We start from the raw sequence: 23,340 nt of genomic DNA, 5'->3' as shown, positions 1-23,340 counted from the left end.
ATGGGAGATCAAATCAACGGACCTGAAAACCCTTTTGCACTCATGCCTCCAGTCATCAACCATTATCACACCACCACTCAAGACAACTCGGCCTTTCCGACCAGTGTTGCCTTGAATGAAACCAATTATTCAATATGGGCACCTCTTATGAAGATGAGGATTGGAGCACGAGGTAAGGTTGGTTACCTCACTAGAGCCAAAGTCGCACCGGATAAGAATTTTTCTGAATTTGAAAGTTGGGTCACAGAGAATGAGAGAGTAAAGAGTTGGCTCATTGACTCCATGGAGCCATCACTCATCAATCGATATATCCGACTACCAACAGCCAAGGATGTTTGGGTAGCAGTTGAGAAGACCTTTTATGATGATTCTAATGAAACCCGAATTTTTGAATTGAAAGTCCTTTGCAGTGAGACAGAATGGTCAGCTTCTTCCTACCTATTATAATGAATTAGTGGGAATGTTTCAGGAGATCGATCAACATATTGCCTCTCAAAACAACACAGTAGTTGGAGTTGTTCAAGAAACGACTGCTATGGCGCATATGTGAGTTCACATGTTCCTTAGTGGGCTCGATTCAGAATATGTTCAAGTCGGAGGTGATGAGATCCTTCGCAAAGACCCAAAATTCACATTGGAGCAAAGTTATGCCTATGTTCGAAAGGTGCATTCTGATCGGCAAGTTATGAGACATGCCTCTGAGTCTTTTGTTATGGCTGTCCAACACAAACAGGGTCCTCCTCCAGGCTTCTCAAATGCTCCACCACGTAGCTTCTCAGTAAAACCGAATCCTTATGCAAAAATCAAGTGTCCGGTTTGTGGAGACTTGGGTCATAGCAAGCGACGATGCTATGAAGTCATCGATTACCCATATTGGTGGGATTTCACAAGAAGACCCCGAAAGAATCAAGCAAATGTTGCCTTAGCTACTACAGATGAAGAGCAACCATCTAATGCATCCACCAATGTCTCCCAAGAAGGTATGATCGGTAAGGAATCTAGGAATAGTTATTGGATTATTGATTCAGGGGCATCGGACCACATGGTTAATGCTCCTAGGTTTTGGAAAAATTTAAACCCTCCACTCAAAATATTGTTTCTATTGCTGATGGTACTCTAACTCCGGTCACCGGAGAATGCTCTATTGTCCTCTCCAACACATTAACCCTTGATTCTGTTTTAGTTGTCCCATCATTAGCATACAATCTCCTCTCAGTTGGCCAAATCATTCAAGCATTATCATGTATTGTGACTTTTTATCCCTCGTTTTGTGTGTTTCAGGACATTCTAACTCGACGGGTTCTAGGTTGTGGAACTAGAAAGGGAAAACTTTACTACCTGGATCTGACAGAGCAAGGAGAGCAACAATTATTGGGACAAGTACTAAATCAGGTCAACGGAGTAGAGAATGCAAAGGCAACAGTATGGTTATGGCACAAGCGATTGGGACATCTATCTTTTGGTTATCTTAAGAAACTATAACCCCATTTATTTTTAAATGTTAGTGATTCAGAATTTCATTGTGATGTATGTGAATTGGCTAAAAACCACCGGATTTCATATTCACCTAGCCTTAATAAAAGTCATATTCCGTTCATGAAAATCCATTCTGATGTTTGGGGACCTGCCAAGATCCCTACTCATTCTGGAGCTCGATATTATGTGACTTTTATTGATGACTGTACTTGAATGACTTGGGTGTCTCTCTTGAATAATAAAAGTGAGGTTTGTTCCTTGTCTAAAGAATTTCACAAGATGGTGTCTATATAGTATCAACAAGCTATTCGAGTTTTTCAATCTAACAATGGTGGAGAGTATGTTAATGGTCCTATGCAAGAATTTATGCAAGCTTATGGAATTCGACATCAGACTTCAAATTCCTATATTCCTCAATAGAATGGATTAGCAAAGCAGAAGAATCGTCAGTTGCTTGAAGTTGTCCGCGCATCCTTATTTGGCATGAATGTACCTCTTGAATATTGGGGAGAAGCTTTGAAGTCTGCTGCCTATCTCATAAATCGTACTCCCTCTCGAGTGATTGAATTTCAAAGTCCTCTACAGCATCTTCAGCATCTTCTTTCTGTACCATCCTTGCCAAACTTGGAGCCCTGTGTTTTTGGATGCGTAGTATATGTTCATATTCCTAAGCAACAACGAAGCAAACTTGATCCCCGTGCCAAACGATGTATCTTTCTTGGGTATGCCGAGTTTCAGAAAGGATATCGGTGTTATGATCCTCTCACCGACACCATTTACGTGTCTCTTGATGTTTCTTTTCGTGAATCGGAACTTTACTACTCAGGGGGAGTGTCGGCGTCTTCCCTTCAGGGGGAGAGAGGTTATGAAGGGAATTCTCCGCAACTATTTAAAATGTGAGGAATTTGGAGAGCTGGAAGTTTTAGAGTCGAGATTCGAAGTCAGGGGAGCCACGAATAACAACGATCAGTCGAATTTGGAGAAAGAGACAGAATCTGAACACACATCAGTCACATCACCGTCACAAAGTGGTGGACCACATGATGCACCAGAGCCCGTGCTGCCTCATGACACGGAGCCGACCTAGGATAAGTTGACCGAGCCGAGCCGACCGAGCCGAGTTCGTCCAAACGTTGACAAAGGAACCATTGGTGAGCCGAGCCGATCAAGCTGAGCTACTCTTCCCTATGCTGGCATGCAGACACCATCAATTGATGGTCCTAACACATGCGAAGCAATGCAGCTGGCCCCTGATCCTGTGCTGACACGTGTTGGTTATGTACATCAAAAAGCAGCAGTCACGGGTCCCACGGATTTGATAGAAAATTGTCCCGAAAATGCTTCGTCCAGATGTTTTCCCTTTCTTAACACCATCAATCGAAGAATTTGCCGTGAACGTCCTTACTCAAATACCTTTAAATTCAAATGATCGAATTCTCTGAGGTAGATAATATTGTATCTAGAAAGTCACATATAATTACCAAAGGTATTCCAAAGAAACAATATGAACCTGACATTAAAGCCAAAGATAAGTATCTTGTAGCCAATTACATGTCTAACCATAGATTGGCCAAGTCACACGCCTATAGATTGTCTAACCATAGTCAATTACATGTCTAACCATAGATTGTCATTAATCAATTATTCAGTGTTTCTATTCCTAGTAATGTACAGGATGCAATGGAGGATCCCAAGTGGACTCAAGTGATGAACGAAAAACTAGAGGCATTACAGAAAAACTCGACTTGGGATATTATGCCTAAACCAGCTGGGAAGAAGACCGTTGGATGCCGTTGGGTATTCAGCGTAAAGTTGAAAGCAGATGGGACCATTGACAAGTATAAAGCATGGTTGGTTGCCAAGGGATAGACCCAACGATATGGCATTGATTATGAAGAAATGTTTGCGCCTGTAGCAAAGATCAACACTGGACGAATCTTGATTTCACTTGCAGCAACTTAAGATTGGCCTCTACGACAGTTTGATATGAAGAATGCTTTCCTCAATGGAAACTTGGAGGAAGAGGTGTATATGGACATGCCACCAGGAGTCAAAAGTAGACCATGCGATGCCAACAAGGTTTGTAAGTTGAAGAAGTCCTTGTATGGTTTGAAGCAATCTCCTAGAGCTTGGTTTGGAAGATTCTCCAAATCAATGAAGATGTTTGGTTATAGACAAAACAACTCGGATCACACTTTGTTCATCAAAGTAGTCAGGGTAAGATCACTGCTCTAATTGTGTACGTTGATAATATGATTGTCACAGGGGATGACCCAAAGGAGATGGAGGCTCTACAAAAGTATCTTTTAAAGGAGTTTGAGAGAAAAACCCGGCCCGGTCTGGTTCAGTTTTTTTTTCCCTACGCGAGTTTTATGCCCACCCCTAATCCAACCATGTAGATTCACAGTTATCCTTAAAAGCTATAGCAGCTAACCTATGAGCTTTCCCATTGGTGTATGCATAATCTGCACATTCACCAGTTTACTGTTAACCAAGTTTAATATCATCATCGAGTCCTCCATTCGTCTATGATCTTGAGCTTTCATTTCTGCTATGGCTTCAAGGCAATCACTATGCACATAAACATCTTTTGCTTGGAGCTCGCATAGTTTAGGTGAAGCTGTGTACAGGATAGGTCGACTAAAATCAGCTTTGAGGTTACCTGCACTATCCCTTAATATTCCCCCAATTCCTCCATGATGTTGATTAGAGAGGAAGGTTGCATCAACATTTAGAATCATGTTGCCATTTGTGGCCGGCTTCCACACCTGCATTATCACTTTCTTGGGCTGTTTGCTCACATCATTTGCTTTCTGGTAATCCTCCAACCATGTAAAGCTACTGAGCATTAGGTCTTGTGCAGTTCGCATTTTATTCTTCCACAGAGTGCTGTTTCTTTTATATCGCCCACAGCATCATGAGCAATTGATCAAAAGCTTCTGCATTCATCTTCATCACTCTCTCCAGCATCTATTGATTCCATTCTTTAAACACAACATTCAGCAGAATAGTATGTTGTACATTAAAAGGTGCTGCAGACAAGATACTTTCAGCATAAGTGCACTCACAAAATACATGAGGTGTGTCTTCAGGCAGAGAATTGCACAAGATCAGACACCATTTCCATATTGTTGTTATTCTGCCTCTGCAGGGCACTAGGTGTAGTGAGAGGGAGCCATTTATGGCCCCATATACGAACACTCTTGCCATCTCCAACCTTCCATTGCGCAAACCAGCCTTTAGAACAGCCCTGCCTTGCATTATGCTTCCCCAAATGGAGACTCACCTGATTCTGATTCTTAAAAGAACAATTAGGGAAGTACCTGGCTTTGTAGAGTTGAGCAAAGAGATAGTATGCGATTTTGAACCCATGAAATGATTATGAAGTGCAATTCTTTTGCGATTTCAAGCATAAATAAAATCCAGTAGTCTTTATTGAATATGTATACATTGACTCTGATATCTTTGATCAGGTAAGCCTTGGAATATTTGATGGGGTCCAATTGGAGTTGAAGATGACAACATTTCCTCTAGCATTCTCTTTTTATGCAAAGAAGGGCAACGGCACAAGGGACACAAGGGGTTTCTGTGCAGCCAGCGAAGAATGCAATGTCTATGAAAAACATGGAAGCATGAGAGCAAGCGAGCAATTGGGGCTGCATCCTCCTTTTCCTCAAAATCATCCATACAAATAGGACATGATTCTTGTTCCTTAGCCTCCAAGCTATCAGGTCCCACTATCTCCAAACCCTCCTCCTCATTATCAGTAATCATTGATAAATATTCGGTGTAGAGGTCTAGCAGACCAAGAAATGCACCAAAATAAACTGGAGAGGAAGGAGGAGGCCGTAACTGCACAGTCACATTGTTTACAATCACGTTAAAAGGCCGCAAGGGGCGGAGCTGAGAATCCCTATCAACCTCTTTAAAGATTTGATGAATGATCGTTTGATGCTGTTCTTCTGGAACATGGAATTTGGTGGAAAGAATATGAACGAAGCTCTCTATGAGTTCACTTCTAGATGTTGGAGATGATTCCTTGAGACGCGACAAACCAACGTCCCTGATGATTTCTACTTGAAGGATACGAGAATCTTCCAATCGCAAACCTGGTGGCTCTTCATCATCTTCTTCATCAATCAAGCCACTTCTGACCGTCTTCAAGAGCTCGAATACGATTGGAACCATGTCCGGAGGGTTGCAGGGCAACTCGCCTAGGAGGTCAGGGTTGGCTTCCAGTTCTTGATATGCGCAGCTAACAATATATTGCCTCTCTCTCACGACCGGACTTGACATCCTTGAAATCGATCAAGGATGAAGATTTGAACATGTACCAGAATCCTCGGGGTGTTGAGGCTAAGGAAACAAAATGAAAGAGGAGGTGAAGAATCCTATTGCGTTTATATAGCTAGGTTAATAGGAACCCCCTGAAGGCTCCCTAGCGGCTAGCCTAGCTAGGAGTCCTTTTCTTGCAAGGATTGGGAAGCAAAAATAATCCAGGTTTTATTATTTTAGGGAAGTCCCATGTATATAACAGAAATCTTAAAAATACACGATGGGTTATGGCTAATGGCTTGTCAAAGATAGATTTGTCAACTGCAGCTACCAAACAAATTAAAAATTACAGAACCCCAGAACTATGTAACGTTTGCTAGATGCTGATTCAATTGAATTTTCTATTCGAGGTTATATTTTGTGGATTACAAGTTTACAGAAAGAGAAACAACCCATTCTAATGATTCTGTACAGGAAAACAATTATCAATGTAGAAGATCAGTAAACATCAAGGGCGATGCCTCTATACAGTATGCTGAACACTAAAGCCGATCTGTCTGGTTAAGATCCAGTTCAGAAAATGGCCAGCTGTGCATATGAACAGCAGAAGTGAGGTACAGAACCCATTAGCTAGCACCTAACTTAGGCTTCTTGCAACTGTTAAGTACTCTGTGCAGATGGAAGGCTTCACCTTGGTCCCCACTCAAGGACCTTCGCTCCAAACTGCAAGCCGTGAGCTGCCTAAGTAACCTCTCGAGAGAAGAATGCAAGAAACCATTTGAATCTTTCAGGTTGGGATTTGTCGACAAGATCATTGCATTGACAGTGTCTGCCACAACTTCACGTTGCGACTCTTCGAGCAGATATCCAATCGAGGACTCCTGTGGGCGTTCGTATGCCAGCAGAGCAACACAGTCCTACAGAAAGATGTGTTGTAATGTTACAAACTTTAATCTTATTTGATACCCAACAAGCTTTTAACTTCAAAATGAAAATCTGAAAGGATCTAATGTGTAATGCCAGCAAAGCACCAGAAGATGTAGAAACTCAAATAATACAAGAAGACTATGCCGTTTACATGAGTTTTCCATTCAACAGTTTATCTATGCCTAAATTGAAATTGATATAGCAAGCATAACTTAGTAAACTCTCAAACCCGTGAACACGTAAAGTCTTATTTCGACCATTGGCATCACAAATACCATCCAAAGTCAAAAATATATTAATATTAAGAAGCTAAATATCTCACATGTCAAAAATTATGTTCCGTCTTACCTGAACTATTTCCTCAAACACCGGCAAGCCAAAAAACTTTGCCAATTCAATCCTTCCATATTTTACTGCCTCCTCCAATGATCCAACCTACAATACTAAGCGTAAGTACCTCAAGCTATCTATTGATAGTCCTGTAGTATCAACACAGCTTGAAATCATTTTTTCTCTAGTCAGTCCATTTAATCATCAGTTATTGGTTTCCCTGCAAGGCTTCACAATGGATAGTAACAAGCATGGAATAATTTTTTTCATTGTTCCAATTTTATGTCAAATGAAAATTCCAAGTCCTAGCAATAATTGTCAGCAGTAGTGAAGATAATAGTAAACAAATAAGGGAAAGACATACCCGAACCAATTCAATAAACTTCTGACAGTGAAGCAGAAAGCAAGTAGCTGATATATCATCCTGCAGGTACCAAAGCTAATGTCATGACCCTAATAAAGTACAATAGTGCAAAGAAAAAGTTAATAATATAAAATTACATTTTGTTGTTGTTCTTTCTCCCATGTTTCTCTCCGTCTTGTAGTAAAATGAAAATTAAAAACACACACACAAATGGTCACTAACGGGGGCCCTTCAGTTATAATGATCAATTCTGATGGGTAACCAATCTTGGTTTTTTTTTTTTTTTTTTGACAACCACACCAGGGAGAAAAATAGCAAGTTGATATGTAGCCTAGGCATATTAAGCGACTGAGCGAGTAAAGTACATGAAAGTGCTATGCAAAGGTAGTTGGAAGCTTGAAGCACGTATGGTGAGGACAAAGATTCCAGCCAAATTGGTGACATCCACACCTCTAAAAAGAGGATCCCCAGCTATACCTTCTTCCCCCAGATGTAATTGTTTATGTTTCAAGGCAAAAATAAAAAATCTACCAGAAATACAAAGGATAAAAAATGGTGTAGTTCAGACTTAAAACAAGCTTGAATGCTTTAAAATTGGCTCCTTTAATGTACTCAGTTACCTCGTGTTATTGGAATATTTGTAGTCAATGTATAATTAGCTTTGATAAGGACGTCACTCTAACATGTGTAAGAGGGGAAAAAAAAAGGAATAGAGATGTTTATAACACAGTGGATGGACACATAAAGGGGGTTGGAAAGGAATTCAGGCTTTGCGATAAAGGGAACGCTACTAGGAAAGTTGGAGGCATTTGACCTTTTGTCATGCAGACGAAAGAGAAATTACAGCATGATCCCTAAAGTTTTGTTCAAAAGATTATAATAATAATGAATTAACTTCGAAAAAACAATCACTTCGAAACCTGAGACAGTTCACCTGAACAATTTGGGGATACCATTCACGGAGTTTAACAAGTGCAGAGTCTATCTCTCCATTCCTGATAAGCTTCATTGGCAAAGAAAATTGGTCAGGCATCAGTTGACATTTGTTAGAAATCTATACATAGGGCTAAATACAATAATGAAAACATAAGCCAATTCATAAATTTGTCAACAGTTTCATGATTTCCCATGATTAAAATGTTGAAGTAAATAATTGATTATTTACAGCTAATAACAATCACAGATCATGATTTCTTAAACTGTATTTTCGACCTGTAGTAACAACAAAACTAAACTCCATACCAGAAGATAACCTTATTCTTTTAATGAACAAAAAGGAGTGGTATAATATGAGCCACGGGAGACTTCTCATGTTATAGCTCAATATAGATGAAATCAAAATGCAAAAACTCATGCAAGCCATTTAGAACTTTCATGCAATAGATAGGCTTAACCAAAGCTAGGTAAGACAATGAAAAGAAAGCAGATAACTAAGCAACAACTGAATGATCGAGACAAGATTGTCATGAACCTAATTAATACCTGTCTAAGAATGTTTCGTTGATTTAGTGCATACATGATATCCTGCTCATCAAAGCCATTTTCTTGAGCTATATATACAGGAGGAACAGTACTTTTGCTTGCCATGTCAAATGAATTGAGCGTATCTTCGTAGCCATAATGTAGTAAGTAGGAGCGCACAATTCTGGTTAACAACATATAAAACAAATTTAAAAATGAAGCATAAAAGTATTGAGATGAACAAGATTCACAAATATTGTACATATAACTATGACATTTTCAACTCCAAGGTAAACTTCTATATTGAAATGTTGCTAGATATATAATATATATTGAATACAAGTCAATGTACGCTAACCCATCAGAATACATTTTGACCCAAAAACTGACCATCTGTCGTTCCTATTACTCGTAGTTCAGACATGCACATAGCACCAAGGGATTCTAGGGAAAACCCACAAAAGAACTTAATGCTGTACAATGGTGAGGCAGAGTTCAGGGGGTCCAGATACAAAACTAGGGAGAGTAAAACCAACTTAATTGGATATATTTCAGGTCATTACTCTCAACAAGTCCCCTCATATTGCAAAACTTTGAGCTAATTACATCCATGGATTATATTCAGCGCCATTGGAGTACAAGAGGCCCTTGAGCATAAAATCACAGACAGCCTACTCAGCTAACATGATAAAATTTGAGCATTCAAGCTCAAAATCGATTTGCATGGGCTGGAGGTGCCCATACCTTGTACGCTCTCAGACAAGGTCTTGCATTTCCAGACTGAGACTCTACTCTCAAGAGGAGCCCGTATTGAGTTTTTATTATTCTATTTTGTCCCAAGAAACCAACCACTTCAATTTTTAATCTTGGAAGTCATGAAAAGGTGTGCACTCTATAAAGTCAGAAGCGCTACAACACCTCGGACTCCAGACTCCGCCAACCCAACAGACAAACTAGTTTCAAATTGTTGAATGCCATAACTATGCATCTGATGTAGTAGCTACAGGCAGGTAAAAGATAATAATAATTCAAATAAATAAATGAACCCCACTTTGGAAGCCCAAGACTGGGCCCAGCACCCACTGGCCCGGCTTTTAAACTTTTTGGTCCAACGAGAAGTCACCATAATAGAATGAGTCCAAGTCAGAAAAAGATAATTACTAAAGAGCCAACAATTCATTCCATGAGTGGATGTTGAGTATTATCAAATGTATTTATTTGAGTCTAGTGGTATTAACAGTCTAGTTAAGTCTTAGGGTATGTAGAATGTCTTTCAGTACACTAAGGGTGTCTTGTCAGTTAATGAGTCTATATAGCAAGTCATGGTATTTTATGAGTCTAAGAGAGATGTATGTCAGGGCCATCTTTTGTAAGACATTTAGAAAGGTGTTGTGGGAACACTCCTCAACAATAGGAATGTAAAATAACTTTGATAAGCTTGTAGCTATAAGAAAGCCAAAAGCATTACTAGGAGAAAACATTTATGTCAACTTACCCATGACTAACATTAGTAGGCACCGAAATCTTTTCAATCATCATTTGCTGCTTCATCCGCTCTTGTGCTTCATATTCCTAATCAAATGTTATAAAATGAGTTTGGAGAAGAGATTTTGCAAATGTAACTACATGAGAAGCATAATACAAAACAGAAATAAATGATAGGAAACAACAACGAATGCAGATACTACATATTGCTTCTATTTAGACATTAAACAATATTGTTGACCCTTTAGTGACTAAAAAACTATCAAAGTTTAAACAAATTTATATTAGTACAATCTTCAGGTCCTTGTTATGTTACAGTCACAGAACTGGCTTTTGAAGATCCTAAACCTGTTCCATGGAACCAAGACCTCAGGGGTATGCGTAGTGCATCAATTTTCTTTAAGGATTAAGAAATGTTGGGATTTCAAATCAACAAACTGTTTTCTTTCTTATTCCATGTATTGGCTATGTCCATGAATAGGACTCAAAGTTGCTTTAGTTAATTGTAGGAAGAAACGAATTTCGAATGTTCATTTTTGAAGACGGTGGATTGAGAGTTGAAAAACAAAAAAAAAGCATCAGAGTGGTCGACTGTTGAAACCCCTGAGAAAGACAACCCATGCTTAATCATTTGTGCGTTCCAAGTAATGCACCCTTTCCTAGCATCCATTCCGTAAACAAACAGACCCTAAGAGTAACATGGACCACTATGACAGCTACAACACACTTAAAGCAACAATCTTTTTCCACACCAAATTTTTTTTTTTCACATTCTAACAGCAACAGCAATGATACCATTGATCATCATTACTCTAAGTTTAAACACAATTGAAAAGAGATGCAAGTACATAACCCCAGTGGATAGGACCATAATGTGAAAAAAAGAGACAACAAATGTATCATGGTTCTTAAAATAAAAGCAAAAGAAGGATAAGGTATATCTTGCCTTAAGATCAAATGCAAAAGGTTGTTGCCCAAAGTTGACTTCCACCCTGCAAGATAAAAATCAAACACATGGCTGATAACATGACCATAATATTTTATTATATAAAGCTAAGAATGAATTGCAGAAGCAATAGCTCAGTCAAAACAGGTGAAGATATCACATACTCCTCATTTTGGCTGTGTACAGCAATAGTAGGATATACAGGACCCTTGATGTCCTTGGGCACAGTTCCCACAACAGTTCCATTTTTACTGAGACAAACAAGAAGAGCAGAGCATGTAAGAATTACATAAATTCATGCATCCAAAATCAAGAGGTCCTACCAGGAACCAATCTATTCTTCCAAACAAACACAAAAGACATAGTAGACTACTGACTTACGTGAAAAAGAACTCCTGTGTTGCATAATTGATGCCGCCTCCAACTCTATCATCAGATGTGTAGGTTGGGCCAAAAGCTTCGCCCTTTCCCAGTCCACGATACAGTAATCCATCATCCCCATGATAGCCGCAACTATTTACCTCCCATCTGCCACCCATGAAAGGAAATGAACTCAAATTAGCAAAACATATTACCGAACTTGCATTTTAACATAACAGGTTTCCAATCTGACGAACAATCCACAATTGAATTCCCATATTAACAACATTACAGTTCAGACAATCAAATTCCGAAACTGATCAGTACATTTTAACAATTTTAACTACTTAACAAGTTCAGGACTGGACAGTAAAGCACAAAAATTTAACTTCAAATTTGTCTACTTTCTCATCCTATTCGATTTTTTTCGAAAACTAAAACTGAGAAATTCTAAAACTTGATGAGAGCAGAAGTCTCACCCGGGCTGCCTGCGCATCTTGAAATTCTCAGTAGTGAATCCGATGGAAATCTGGCCCTTGGCGCCGGCATCCTTGACATAAATCTCGAAGTAGTAGACGAGCCGCTTCACCGGAGCCGGCTTGTTGGCCTGAACGACGCCGACGTCGTGGCCGTGAAGGTTGACGTTGGTGTATTTGGCGGAGAGCTTATCGGGGGAGACGACGAGGAAGCCGCCGGAGCTGTTGTTGGTGTTGAGCTCCGTCGGCGAGTCCTCGTCCTCGTCCATGTCGGCGTGGCCGCGGAGAGAGCCGAGGCGTGATTGGTGTAGGAACCACAGGCCGAGATCCCGGCGGCTGGTATCGGCGGCGGCGGTGGTGCTGGTGCTCATTGGTTGAATCTGAAACCCTAGAATTCAATAATGAAAACGATCATTTGAGTGTTGAAATGAGAGAGAGAGAGAGCTTGGAGAGAAATGGGAGTTGGGTTTTCTACTGAACCAGAAGAAAAGAATCAATAATTTTTTTACCCATAACTACCCTTCAGGAGCTCGGGTTGACATTTTGTTATTATTTACTTTTACTAGTCACTATAGCAATCTGCCAATCTAATTATTTACTTTTACTTTTCACTATAACATTTTTTAATGGAGACGAGATAAAATGTCATCTTCCCTCTCGAGTTTGGAATGTTGCCCATGTTGGTTACACTGCAGCTCTAGTTGCAAAATGCAGTGCAGTTCGAGATAGCATATACCACGCCTTCTGCAACAGCTGCAGGAAAATTTTCGTTTTAGGAGATTCCAAGCGAATCATAGATTCGATCAATAAATTTGTGTCTCCCTTGCACAATTCGATCCCTTACCAACGACATTAGAAACTTAGCATCCTACTTTGAAGAGTTAAGTTTCAACTTTCAAGCATGTTCTTCGTAAAGTCAAATTTGTTGCAGTTTGGATGACGAATTCAAGTTTTAAGCTAGGACTTGACATTTTACAGAAATTCCCCCTAGCATGTCTTGGCTCTGTGCTAGATCTACTATTTAGTTTTTCATTCTCTGTTTTGTTATGAGGCCTTTTTTATTGTCCATGTAACAAATATGAAAATACAAATGCTGGTGTCCATGTAACAGTACAAGTCCATGTAACAATATAATGGCAACTTTAGCAGACTCTCTATTTTAGCTTTTAGCTATTTTAGAGAGCGTGTTTAGCTTTTTTTTATATTTTTAGAGCTTCAACAGACTAGCCAAAGTTTAGCTATTATGACTTTTAGCTATCTCGCTAGCTAAATATAAAGAGTGAGATGATTCAGATGAGGCTATCTATAATTTAATACATTCCTTGTAAGATATTTTACATGATATATAAATATATTTAAACTATTTAATCTTTATTTGAAGAATAATGTTGATGTAATGCTAGCTAAAGTAGAGAGCATTGATGCAGCCGCATTTCTAAAGTAGCTAGCCAAAATGACATTTTAGCTAATTTGACTAAAATTAATTCAAAAATGGCTAACATTGCTAAAGATACTCTAAGACAATACAGATGCTATCCAAATAAAATAAAAAAATTCACAAAACTGTGATTGTATCTACGGTTCTTGTTTGTGATTTTATTTCATTTGAGGAAATTAAATTGAAGTTATGTACCAAAATCCGAGATGCATCATTCTTCCTATTAAAAAAAAAAAACCTAAAAAAAACTAACTCAAATCAGTATAATCAATAGATTTGAATTAATGGCAGAAGTTTGATAACCTATTACAAATTACAACAGGGATGTGTAGATATAGATGTCTGTGAGAGCTAACGAGCGGTTATATCTTGATCAAAAAGGACTTGTCAAAGGCTCAAAGGTGAAGACAAATGAAAATGTGATATAGAGCATGCATACCATGAACATCATTGTCTTTGCAGCACTCAACTAAAGTTAGGAACGAATTGTTAAAGCCTAGTCCGAACCACATATGTGATCCAAATGAGGTAGTTTGCAGACCTTCCAATTGCAAACACAACAAACTGGGCAATCCAAACTGCTTATATTTACGTCTTCCCGAGCACTGGAGAAGAAGATGGACCTAATCAATGAGCTCAATAATCCCCCTGTTCTACAGTCCACTTTATCCATCTCGACAAGCAATACTTGGAAAGATATTCAGGTAAATCCGCCTTCACAAAGAAAAATTACCAAAACTATTATTTTCCTCAAATAAAAATGGAAAAACTTGTCACAAGATGTTTGTACCAAAAACAATAAATGTAAGAACAATGCAACAAGTTCCTTATACAGTATTACATTAGAAATAACTACTGAAGTAAAAGGATGACCAGAAAGCTAGCATGTTAGAGCCAAACTACACAGTTAAAAACTTAGTTTCCTTTTTTTTCTTTTTTTTTTTTATAGGTAACAGAGTAAGGAACAATGTACAGATCAACAGTTATAAGAAACTAATAGCCATGGTTGAAGTATGCAAACAAAATGAATCAGTATTGTAGAAAATGTATGAACACAGCATACTATCACTAAGTTGTGTGAATGATGCAAAGGTTCAACCACACCCAAAAGTAAGACACAAAATCACTGCCTTGAAATATGAAATCAAGAAACAAAAAACGTAAACCATTTGTCAAACAAACTGATATACATTTTCAAGTTTATTTATCTGTCTCAGGAGTAAGCCTTGTTCTGTGTTACAGGACAAAAACTTACAACGTGATTATTCTTCGGACAATGAACATATAGAAGAGGAAAACACAAATCACAGCAGAAGAGTTCAAATTAGTGCAGCGGAAAATACTAATTGCTCTGAAATGTGAAGAGGCCAAATATTCAATTAAGAAGCTATATTATGAGTCTCCAACAACTACAAACCAGAGAGAAAAATTGAATATGTGAGATACTTACGCTGTTCCATGATGCAGAATACCCATCGAGTGAGAGCAACCAACTTCCGGCAGTGGAATGCACATCCAGCCTAATAGTTGTAGTATCAAAATCCAGCAACTCATTGTCATCATAATCAAAGTCCCTTCTTCTTTTCCTTCTACTACTCTTTTTCCTTTGCTTAATTTTTTTGGATGCTCTGTAATCCAAATCAGAACCCCCTTCTTCAGCAGCTTCATTACCATGAAGAAATGAATATTTATCGTACTTTCGAAAGCTTATTGCATTATCAATAAATAATGATTCCCAAGACTGAAGAGTCTGACACTTTTCTGATAAACTATAAAAGAGAACCCATGACTGAAGCCCCATTAATTTAAATGCTTCTATAATCTTCAGCTTAGATCCCCCTTTAATTATTGGGGCCATGCTGTTTTCATTGCCTGGGATTGCACAAATCTCGTACACAATATCTTGTAGTTTTGCTTGATCCTCAGGCGCTCCTTCATCTCGTAAAAGCCGTAGAAGCTGGCGTCCATAGTTGAAAACTGCATTTAACAGTAATATCTGATCAAAGCACCCACAATCTCTGCACTTAGATACTACAACTTCAAACAAATAAGAGGAGTCCATAGGATCTTTGCATTCCACTCTAGGCTTGACATGTTTATGAAGCATTTTAAGAAACTCACATAAGTCCGACTCCTCAAGAGTAATAAGAAGGTGTTTACACAAGGAAGAAAATTGCTCCTCCTCCAGGAACTCATTTGTAACCTCCCATACATCTCTGGCATCTTCTTTGTACATCAAATCCAGAAAATATAGAACAAAAAAGTTCCTATCAATGAACAAAATTTCACCACCTTTAAGTGACTCAGAAAACTCATTGGAAGACCAAAATTCAGGCACATTTTCAAGGAAATTCTCTACAGTTTGCTGCACATCCAAATCGAGAAAGTAATGGGGTTTTGTAGCAACTACTGCCGGTGACTGCCCATGTTTTCCCTTCCACTCAAGCTCCTCCCAACAATTATCACGATTAACAAAAGCAAATTGGGATAGTGCACCTTGTCCCTGCCCCAATCCAGAAACAGTTTTAGAAAACCACTGAGATATGCGTGTTGGGTTTCCTGCAGTTTTGAAAAATAATGTCATGTCATGATCGTTCTAAATCTACACCTTGGAACCATCCTAAACATTTGCATACCCACTAGTATGCACACAATGATAGACAACCATCATAAGGGAACTGAAAAGCCTATTAGATCAGGAACAATGTGAGCAAGAAAAACTAGCCATGAAACATTGAATCCTTAGTTGGCAAACAAAGAGAGGAGAAACAAAAGGATGGGAAAAATAACTGAACGTGTCAAATATAAATTACTGACCTTTGAAAAATTTCCTAAGCACATAACTTCTCTTGGCTATGATAGACCCTGCTCTTTGTGGCCTATTATCAAATATCATGTGCAGAAGCTGAGTTGCTAAGCGCTTCTTCAGTGGCTTAGATCTCAATAAGTCGATAAATAACTCACGTTGATGATTAGGAGTGATAGAAGTTATGCCAGCTATAGTGTTGCAAAGCCATAGTCTAGCCTCTGATCGACCTCCAGAAGCCATCAACGACCAAATGACAGATTCCAATTTGTTCAAGAGAGACATTCTCATTTCAGCAGAGTCATCATCTTTCCAATTGGGCTCCGACAGAAACAAATTAAGCATTATATCCTATCAATCCTTATTGCCAACTAATGATCTCAGAAAAACGATCCTGCACAAAACAACTAGCATAGTTAATACACAAGAGGGGCAAAATCCCAGAAGAGACTATATCATCCCCACCAAAACTTAGATAACAAGCACTATAATTTCCGTAAGCTCAATCGACACTACACCAAAATCCATTGTCAAGGAAAGTAAAATTTGTGGGCATCACACAAGTACGTATTACTTGCTGCTACTGGAAAGTAGCTTTCTGCAAGCATTGAACAACAATGGTGCTAAAATTTGCAGAGAACATAGTGCGCATCTCTGCGAAAACAACACTTTGTGCAAACACACCTATTAGCTATAGCTATAGCTATATCAATCCTTTGTGAATCATATGGCTTCAAATGTGTGAAGACCCACGAAAGAAACACAACTGGAGCAGTAACCTAACAAAACTATATGAGTTTGAAATTACTAATATCAAATGATACATAATCCAATTCAATTTTAGTTTCCTTCAAATTTTGTTACCAATGAAGCAAAAGGGTACAAACATTGAAACCCAAACTGATGAACTAAAACTAAGACATCCACGGAGGTCGACTGCTTCTAGGAAACAGACAGAAACCAGGAGACGGTAAAATCTTGGTCGGGAAACTGGAAAGAAGGGGATCTTACTTGTCAGATAAAAACGCAAACCGAGTATAAGCGACGAGGTTTCAGTAGTAAGACAAGGGTTTGGTTCGTCTGCAATTCCAAGCCTGAATCTTGGTATATGGTAAGCTCTGGGTTCTGGGCCTCTCTACTGAAGCCGACGGTGTCCGTGTCTTCAAAAATTTACGAGTTTCCAGTATTAACCTCTCTTACCATAAAAAATTATAGATGACATCACTCAAAAAAATAAAAAATGGGAACACAGTACAATTTTTCTTTTTTGAAAAAAAAAAAAGAAAAAGAAAAGAATAAGTGAATAACATAGTGATACTAGCCAAGTAATTTCTACTTTTCTAGAGATTCAATTTAATTGGAAAGAAAGAAATTAACCACTTGATGTGGTAAGGTTTCGGTAGAAAGCATAGAGAGCGAATGTCCGCACTCTGGTTTAAAGTGCGGACTTCGTCCGTTCTCTGTCGTCTCACACCGGCGACGGCTTCTCTCCTTCCCGGACGACAGCACAGGCTTCTAGGACGGTTTCTCTCCTTCTAGGACTGACCAGCGACAAGTTTTCCGGCCGGATTGAAGCTCTGGACGGAAAACACCATGATTGATCAAGGTTGGCCGGAAAACTTGTCGCTGGCCAATCCTGGAAGGAGAGAAGCCGTCCTGGAAGCCTGTACTGTCGTCCGGGAAGGAGAGAAGCCATCGCCGGCGTGAGACGGCAGAGATTGGACGAAGTCCGCACTTTAAGCCGGAATGCGGACGTCCGCTCTACATCCGGCCTGAAGGTTTCGAATACCAACTCCTATCAAATGGTGGCTTGGTGGTCAATAAATTTGAGGGACAACAAACCTATGGATCCGGTGTGTGCAGCATTAATTAGTCTTTTGGCTTTGTTGAGATGCCCACTTGGATCTCGGTCTAGTACCCTTGTGCGCCTTTGTCTGTATATACTAACTCGGTGTGTGTGTATGTGTTTGTTTTTTTGGTCAAGTGTGTGTATGTGTTAATAACACGTTAAAGTAACGAAAGTGACTTACAAGCCACCTCATCCTAATACAAAAAGAAAAACCAACCACAAAAAATAATCTGATAATAAAATTTTAAATTTTAAATCGTAAGTAAAAAATATTTAGACAAAATATGTGAGATATATATATATATATATTGATAATGTATGTATATGTCATTGTAGATGACGCACCCGTAACTGAGATTGTTCTTAGGGAAGAGAGTCGAAAACTCGTGGCCACCTCCGTCAATGGCGTAACCAGAAACCACAAGTAGAAGGGTCAAGAATTTAAACAATAATGCCACACAAAATAAAAATATCATTTTTATTGAATAATATAAAAACTTATAAATCATTAGAATACTTCAAAAATAAAAGCTAAACAAAATAACAAATCTCCCTAAAGCAATTATCATTGTCCTCAACAATTGCTCATATTTTGAAATTTTGGAGGCGCTACAGATGGTGTCGACTGTTCTGCTGCTTTTCTCTTACGATACTTTTCAAATAAAGCTAAAGCATCTATAATTACAAGTTTTTAATTATGAAGGTTGTCGACGAGGATAGGGAACAATTTACCGAAAGATAACAAAAATAAATACGTAAAGAAGCGACTAAAACTGTTTATATAGAGGTGCACGAGAAATCAATTGATTGATTAGGAAAACATATTAGTTCAAAAGACAAATAAAAAGACTAGGAATATGTTTTAATTGTAATATTACAGGGAGATGCTTAGATGCAATCAATCATTGATTAGGATTATAAACTTATATTAAAAAAAAGAAAAGAACCGCACGTAATTAAACTTATATTGATTAGGAGTTTTCTTTGCTGACAAACACATGTGAGGAGTTGAACACTCCTTTGTCCAAATTAATTGCTGTAATTAATATTTTATATGTCAAACTTTTCTCTAATTAGAAGGGTCAAAATAGTTAAAAATATGAGGGACGTCAGTTGAACCCCCTGACCCCCCCTTCCCTACGCCCCTGACCACCGGTCATCCTCTTTTTTATGTAATCTTGTTTCTTTTTCTTTTTAATTTTGTTAGGGTAACCAAAAAGATTCATAGGCACATAATTTTGTCCCTCGACGCCTCGACGCATGTGAAATGCTTTAACTATGATTGCGTGCAACATAGTGATTACATCGAATTTAAGTCGGGGGAGGCTCTCTACGACCGATTCTACCTAATGCTCTTTCGCAATCTTTTTTTTTTTTTGACATGCAATATTAAGAGGGGTGTATTGTATTTGGATTCATACAGACTTATTTTAATCAACTTACTTTTTGAAAAGTCTACAGACTCTTTGAAAAGTTCATAGACTTTCACTGATTTCTTAAAACCATCGATTTTTAATCACAGACTTTCACTGATTTCTGAAATCTATAGATTTCATTTGAATGATTTATGTAGATTTCTCAATACTTACAAAGTTACAGGAAAGAAAATAAATAAATAAAGATGTAATGACAAACACATAATGACACCGATTATAAGTTTAGTGCTCATCTATCTAATTTCGATGCATACAGTTGTAATATTTGATTAAAATACATAAACATAGGTAACAAAAAAGGTTATATTAACTTAACAACACGCATACTTGTACGTAAACCAAAGACACATGTTCTAAAGTGGGATATTAGATATTCACAAGTTTAATTCATGTACGCAAATATAATAATATAATCATGTGGTTCTAATATCAAGAGTTAGTAGATAATATTTAGGTTATCGAGGGTTCCAAGCATTACAATTGAAAGACAACAAAATGTTAACATTAAAAAAACATTGAAAAGAATAGGTAGAATAAAACTTTGATAGCACAAAATATTATTAAAAAAAATGATGTATCGTAGGATCAACCTATTCACATGTAAAGAGAAAGTCTGTCGTAAACTTTTTCAAATCTTTGCTCTAGTGGATGGAAAAATATTGGAGTTTGATGTGTGTAATTTACACTACAAAGTCCACAATTATCCATGAGTTATTAATTCCATAAGTATGAATGATATTTTGAATACATCTGAACTTCTATTCATTTAAAAAAATCTTAATTGAATACCCTTGAACTTTGGTGGAATTTATAATGATTTTTTAAAATCTAGTTGAATACACCCAGACTTTGATTGATTTTTAAAAGTCTGTATTGAATACACCTAGACTTTCAAATTCCATAGACTTCTTTAAAACTTCAACTAATTCCATATACAATACACCCCTAAGAAAAGAAGGTTGGGGGCATGGATAGATAACCTAGAAACAAACCTGCATAATGCTCTTTCGTAATCTTGTTATTTTGGAATACAAGATTATTTTGATTCTAAAAAGGAAAACTATAAAATGAAAGACTCAAATTACTATAAGACACATCCCAAATGTCATCTGGCTAAGAAATGCATGGTCCAATCACAGTTGAAAATCTTTTGGTATATCAGAAACCTATAATTTCTCAACAGAACTCCCTAGAGCTGGATATTTACACTTGTAAATGCAAACAGTTTTGACCTAAACTGAAGCCTAATCTATCTCTCTCTCTCTCTTTCTCTCCGGCCTCTATTATCAGAAAACTTCATCTGCAATTGTTCCCTCCGGTAGAAATTCAGAATCAACTCCCGAGTATCTCTTCCTTCAGGTATATGGTCAAATTTTGTCTTACTTGATAAGATACAAAGACAAGTATATGTTTCACGTTTTTGCTTTCTCCATTTGTATATGGTTGAGTTTAACATTATGTCTGTACATTTGAGGCTCAAATAGGGGAGTGAATATTAATCATGTGTTCGATAATGAAATCACATGAATCTGCACACTCATTGTATAAGATCATTTTCTAGGTTTTTTCTTCTTCTTCTTTTTGTTCAGAAATCTAGCTAAATCTGCAGAGAAGTGTTGTTTAGTTTACACTTCTCATAGCTGCAGGTACATCTGTAAAAATAAAATTGAAATTAAATTGGTCGATCTTGATTTTTGATCACTCAGAAATTATGTGTTCCCTTGTCATATAATCAAGTGTGGTTGATAGGGTCAGAATATCAATTAATTGAAATAGCCAACATGTGGAATAGAAGTACTTCCATTGGGAAAAGTTGATGCTCAAAGAGATTGAATTATCAGTCCATGAGAACAATGGAGATATAACGATTAGATTCGGCATAGAAGTACCATTAGAAAAGGTTGATGCTCAAAGAGATTGAATTACCAGTCCATGAGAACAATGGAGATATAACTAGTACCGGCTGCATATGTCCTTGCAACTTCGCATGCTCAAACGACATACAGATCCTTTTGTATTAGTTGTCTGGAGGATCAATGTTTGGTCAGCCTTGAGATATCTGTTCACATTAGGGTCATCTCTATCAATAACATTGGTATTTGGCAAAAGCTGCTCCCAACTGGTGCATTTTAAGGAGTCTGACATATTGAGATTTTCGTTCATGCTTTTTAGTAGCTTACACTCATCAACACTCCATTGGTATGGGAGATGCTGGACCAATTTCTCTGTGCTATATCAGGCAGATATTTGACAGAGTTAGCTTGGATACCACCAACGTTTAACATAGAGTTCTTCGAATCACTCTACATAATTGGCTTGGATTCTGCAACTATGTATTTCATATGCTTCTTGTCATTCCAATATCCATCAAACTTGGTTAAAAGATGTCTCGTTCTCAATCAAGGCTCCGAAGAGAATACATTATTGGAATTGACTCACTTGCCTGAGAGATAGAGAGAATTGCTATAGGACATTGGTCAATATTGATTAGGACTGAATCATGACTAAAAAGCTTGCAGATATACTCTAAGCTATATTTGATATCTTACAATTTCATTTGGTGATGATAACCAAAAGGTCAGAGCATCTGCAGAACAACTAGATGCTGTAGCTACTGTATTGTATAACATAGCGCTCGGAATATTCCTAAAAGCTTATCAAGTCTTGTCGGAATGGATTAAGTGCTTTTTTATAAAGTATCTAAGGTTAGTAATAGGTTCTTTAGTATTCACTAGTGGTTGTGAAAATGTAAGGATCTTCTGCAAACTAATACTGGTTTATCCAAGTAGCTCTGATCTCTTGTGAGTGAGAGAACGTACATAATTCAAGCCTTCTTATTCCTATTGATCATTTACCTTTAAGTAGATAAGATGCGACATATTTGCTGCTCATCGCTCTCATGCTATTTTTTCCTTTATAGGTTGCACAGAGATGGATTCCGTTAGAGGACAAGGAGGCATCCAGATGCTGCTAACAGCAGAACAGGAAGCTCAACACATTGTCAACAGCGCTAGAAACTGTAAATTTTATTTCCACAATTATCATTCTACATGCATTATCTCATATGCCATGACAGCATGATTATAGGTTGAATAAGTTTCCTCACTTTATTTATACGGCTTCCGTTGTTATTTGATTCCATGTTTTTCATGTCATCTGCTACTGCTCCTTTTAACCATTTGTATGTATCTTGCACAATAATCTTACATTCTTTAGCGAAGATGGTGCGCTTGAGACAAGCTAAAGAAGAAGCTGATAGGGAAGTGCAACAGTATCGCACTAATATGGAGGCTGATTACCAAAACAAACTTTCTGAGGTACCAACTATCAATATCATAAGAACTTTTTTTTCGATGAAGAATATCGTAAGAACTTTATTCTTGTCAAAAAAGATATATAAATAAATAAAAGGTCATGTTCTTTATTGAAATGAAATTCTGAGTAGCATCATCAGTACATCACCACCATAAAATGATCTGATTAGCCTTTACATTAATTTCTGTAGACAAGTGGGAGTTCTGGATCCAATGTAAAGCGGCTCGAGGAAGAAACAGACACGAAGATTAAGAGCTTGAAGGAATCGGCCGCCAAAGTCCAATCAGATATTGTTGGCATGGTTATGAAGTATATCACTAATGTGAAAATCTGAAGCGTGCAGGTTTGGACTCATCTATAGGTTTTTGAGGTTTATATTACTATAACTTAAAAATT

At 37.8% G+C, this 23,340-nt stretch overlaps 4 protein-coding genes across 4 annotated transcripts; 2 read left to right on the top strand and 2 right to left on the bottom strand.

The window, feature by feature from the left end:
* Window positions 1-2,376, top strand: LOC101306929. Its single transcript, XM_004301441.1, has 4 exons — window positions 1-422; window positions 568-1,111; window positions 1,282-1,422; window positions 1,897-2,376. Exons 1-4 carry the CDS (start codon window positions 1-3, stop codon window positions 2,374-2,376), a joined length of 1,587 nt encoding a protein of 528 aa, XP_004301489.1.
* Window positions 2,377-6,103: 3,727 nt separating this feature from the next.
* LOC101295815 (ran-binding protein 10-like) lies at window positions 6,104-12,570 on the bottom strand. Its single transcript, XM_004299841.1, has 10 exons — window positions 12,104-12,570; window positions 11,646-11,792; window positions 11,429-11,515; window positions 11,265-11,310; window positions 10,329-10,405; window positions 8,855-9,017; window positions 8,307-8,375; window positions 7,373-7,432; window positions 7,027-7,113; window positions 6,104-6,668 (listed from the first exon to the last, which is right to left on the bottom strand). The coding sequence occupies exons 1-10, from the start codon at window positions 12,469-12,471 to the stop codon at window positions 6,378-6,380; spliced, it is 1,395 nt and encodes a 464-aa protein (XP_004299889.1). The 5' UTR covers window positions 12,472-12,570; the 3' UTR covers window positions 6,104-6,377.
* A 1,338-nt stretch (window positions 12,571-13,908) lies between these two features.
* On the bottom strand, window positions 13,909-16,926 carry LOC101295523. Its single transcript, XM_004299840.1, has 3 exons — window positions 16,356-16,926; window positions 14,989-16,097; window positions 13,909-14,252 (listed from the first exon to the last, which is right to left on the bottom strand). Exons 1-3 carry the CDS (start codon window positions 16,687-16,689, stop codon window positions 14,175-14,177), a joined length of 1,521 nt encoding a protein of 506 aa, XP_004299888.1. The 5' UTR covers window positions 16,690-16,926; the 3' UTR covers window positions 13,909-14,174.
* Window positions 16,927-22,560: 5,634 nt separating this feature from the next.
* Window positions 22,561-23,278, top strand: LOC101306641 (V-type proton ATPase subunit G-like). The gene is made up of 3 exons (XM_004301440.1): window positions 22,561-22,648; window positions 22,846-22,946; window positions 23,135-23,278. The coding sequence occupies exons 1-3, from the start codon at window positions 22,561-22,563 to the stop codon at window positions 23,276-23,278; spliced, it is 333 nt and encodes a 110-aa protein (XP_004301488.1).
* The last annotated feature ends 62 nt before the right edge of the window (window positions 23,279-23,340 follow it).

This window comes from Fragaria vesca, linkage group LG5 (assembly GCF_000184155.1).
Source record: "Fragaria vesca subsp. vesca linkage group LG5, FraVesHawaii_1.0, whole genome shotgun sequence".
Lineage (NCBI taxonomy): Eukaryota > Viridiplantae > Streptophyta > Magnoliopsida > Rosales > Rosaceae > Fragaria > Fragaria vesca.
This window is presented reverse-complemented; position numbering and strand designations above follow the sequence as displayed.

Excerpts from the sequence above, each read along its gene's own strand:
- LOC101306929 (XM_004301441.1), top strand. The coding sequence starts at position 1 with ATGGGAGATCAAATCAACGGACCTGAAAACCCTTTTGCACTCATGCCT. Across the intron at positions 423-567 it reads CTTTGCAGTGAGACAGAATG|TGGGCTCGATTCAGAATATG; the intron begins GTCAGCTTCTTC and ends CATGTTCCTTAG. Across the intron at positions 1,423-1,896 it reads TAGAGAATGCAAAGGCAACA|AATGGATTAGCAAAGCAGAA; the intron begins GTATGGTTATGG and ends ATTCCTCAATAG.
- LOC101295815 (XM_004299841.1), bottom strand. The coding sequence starts at position 12,471 with ATGAGCACCAGCACCACCGCCGCCGCCGATACCAGCCGCCGGGATCTC. Across the intron at positions 11,516-11,645 it reads ACACAGGAGTTCTTTTTCAC|TAAAAATGGAACTGTTGTGG; the intron begins GTAAGTCAGTAG and ends TGTTTGTCTCAG. Across the intron at positions 7,114-7,372 it reads AGTTTATTGAATTGGTTCGG|GTTGGATCATTGGAGGAGGC; the intron begins GTATGTCTTTCC and ends TTAGTATTGTAG.
- LOC101295523 (XM_004299840.1), bottom strand. The coding sequence starts at position 16,689 with ATGCTTAATTTGTTTCTGTCGGAGCCCAATTGGAAAGATGATGACTCT. Across the intron at positions 16,098-16,355 it reads GCTTAGGAAATTTTTCAAAG|GAAACCCAACACGCATATCT; the intron begins GTCAGTAATTTA and ends TCAAAACTGCAG. Across the intron at positions 14,253-14,988 it reads ATTCTGCATCATGGAACAGC|GCGGATTTACCTGAATATCT; the intron begins GTAAGTATCTCA and ends TTCTTTGTGAAG.
- LOC101306641 (XM_004301440.1), top strand. The coding sequence starts at position 22,561 with ATGGATTCCGTTAGAGGACAAGGAGGCATCCAGATGCTGCTAACAGCA. Across the intron at positions 22,649-22,845 it reads TGTCAACAGCGCTAGAAACT|CGAAGATGGTGCGCTTGAGA; the intron begins GTAAATTTTATT and ends TACATTCTTTAG. Across the intron at positions 22,947-23,134 it reads ACCAAAACAAACTTTCTGAG|ACAAGTGGGAGTTCTGGATC; the intron begins GTACCAACTATC and ends TAATTTCTGTAG.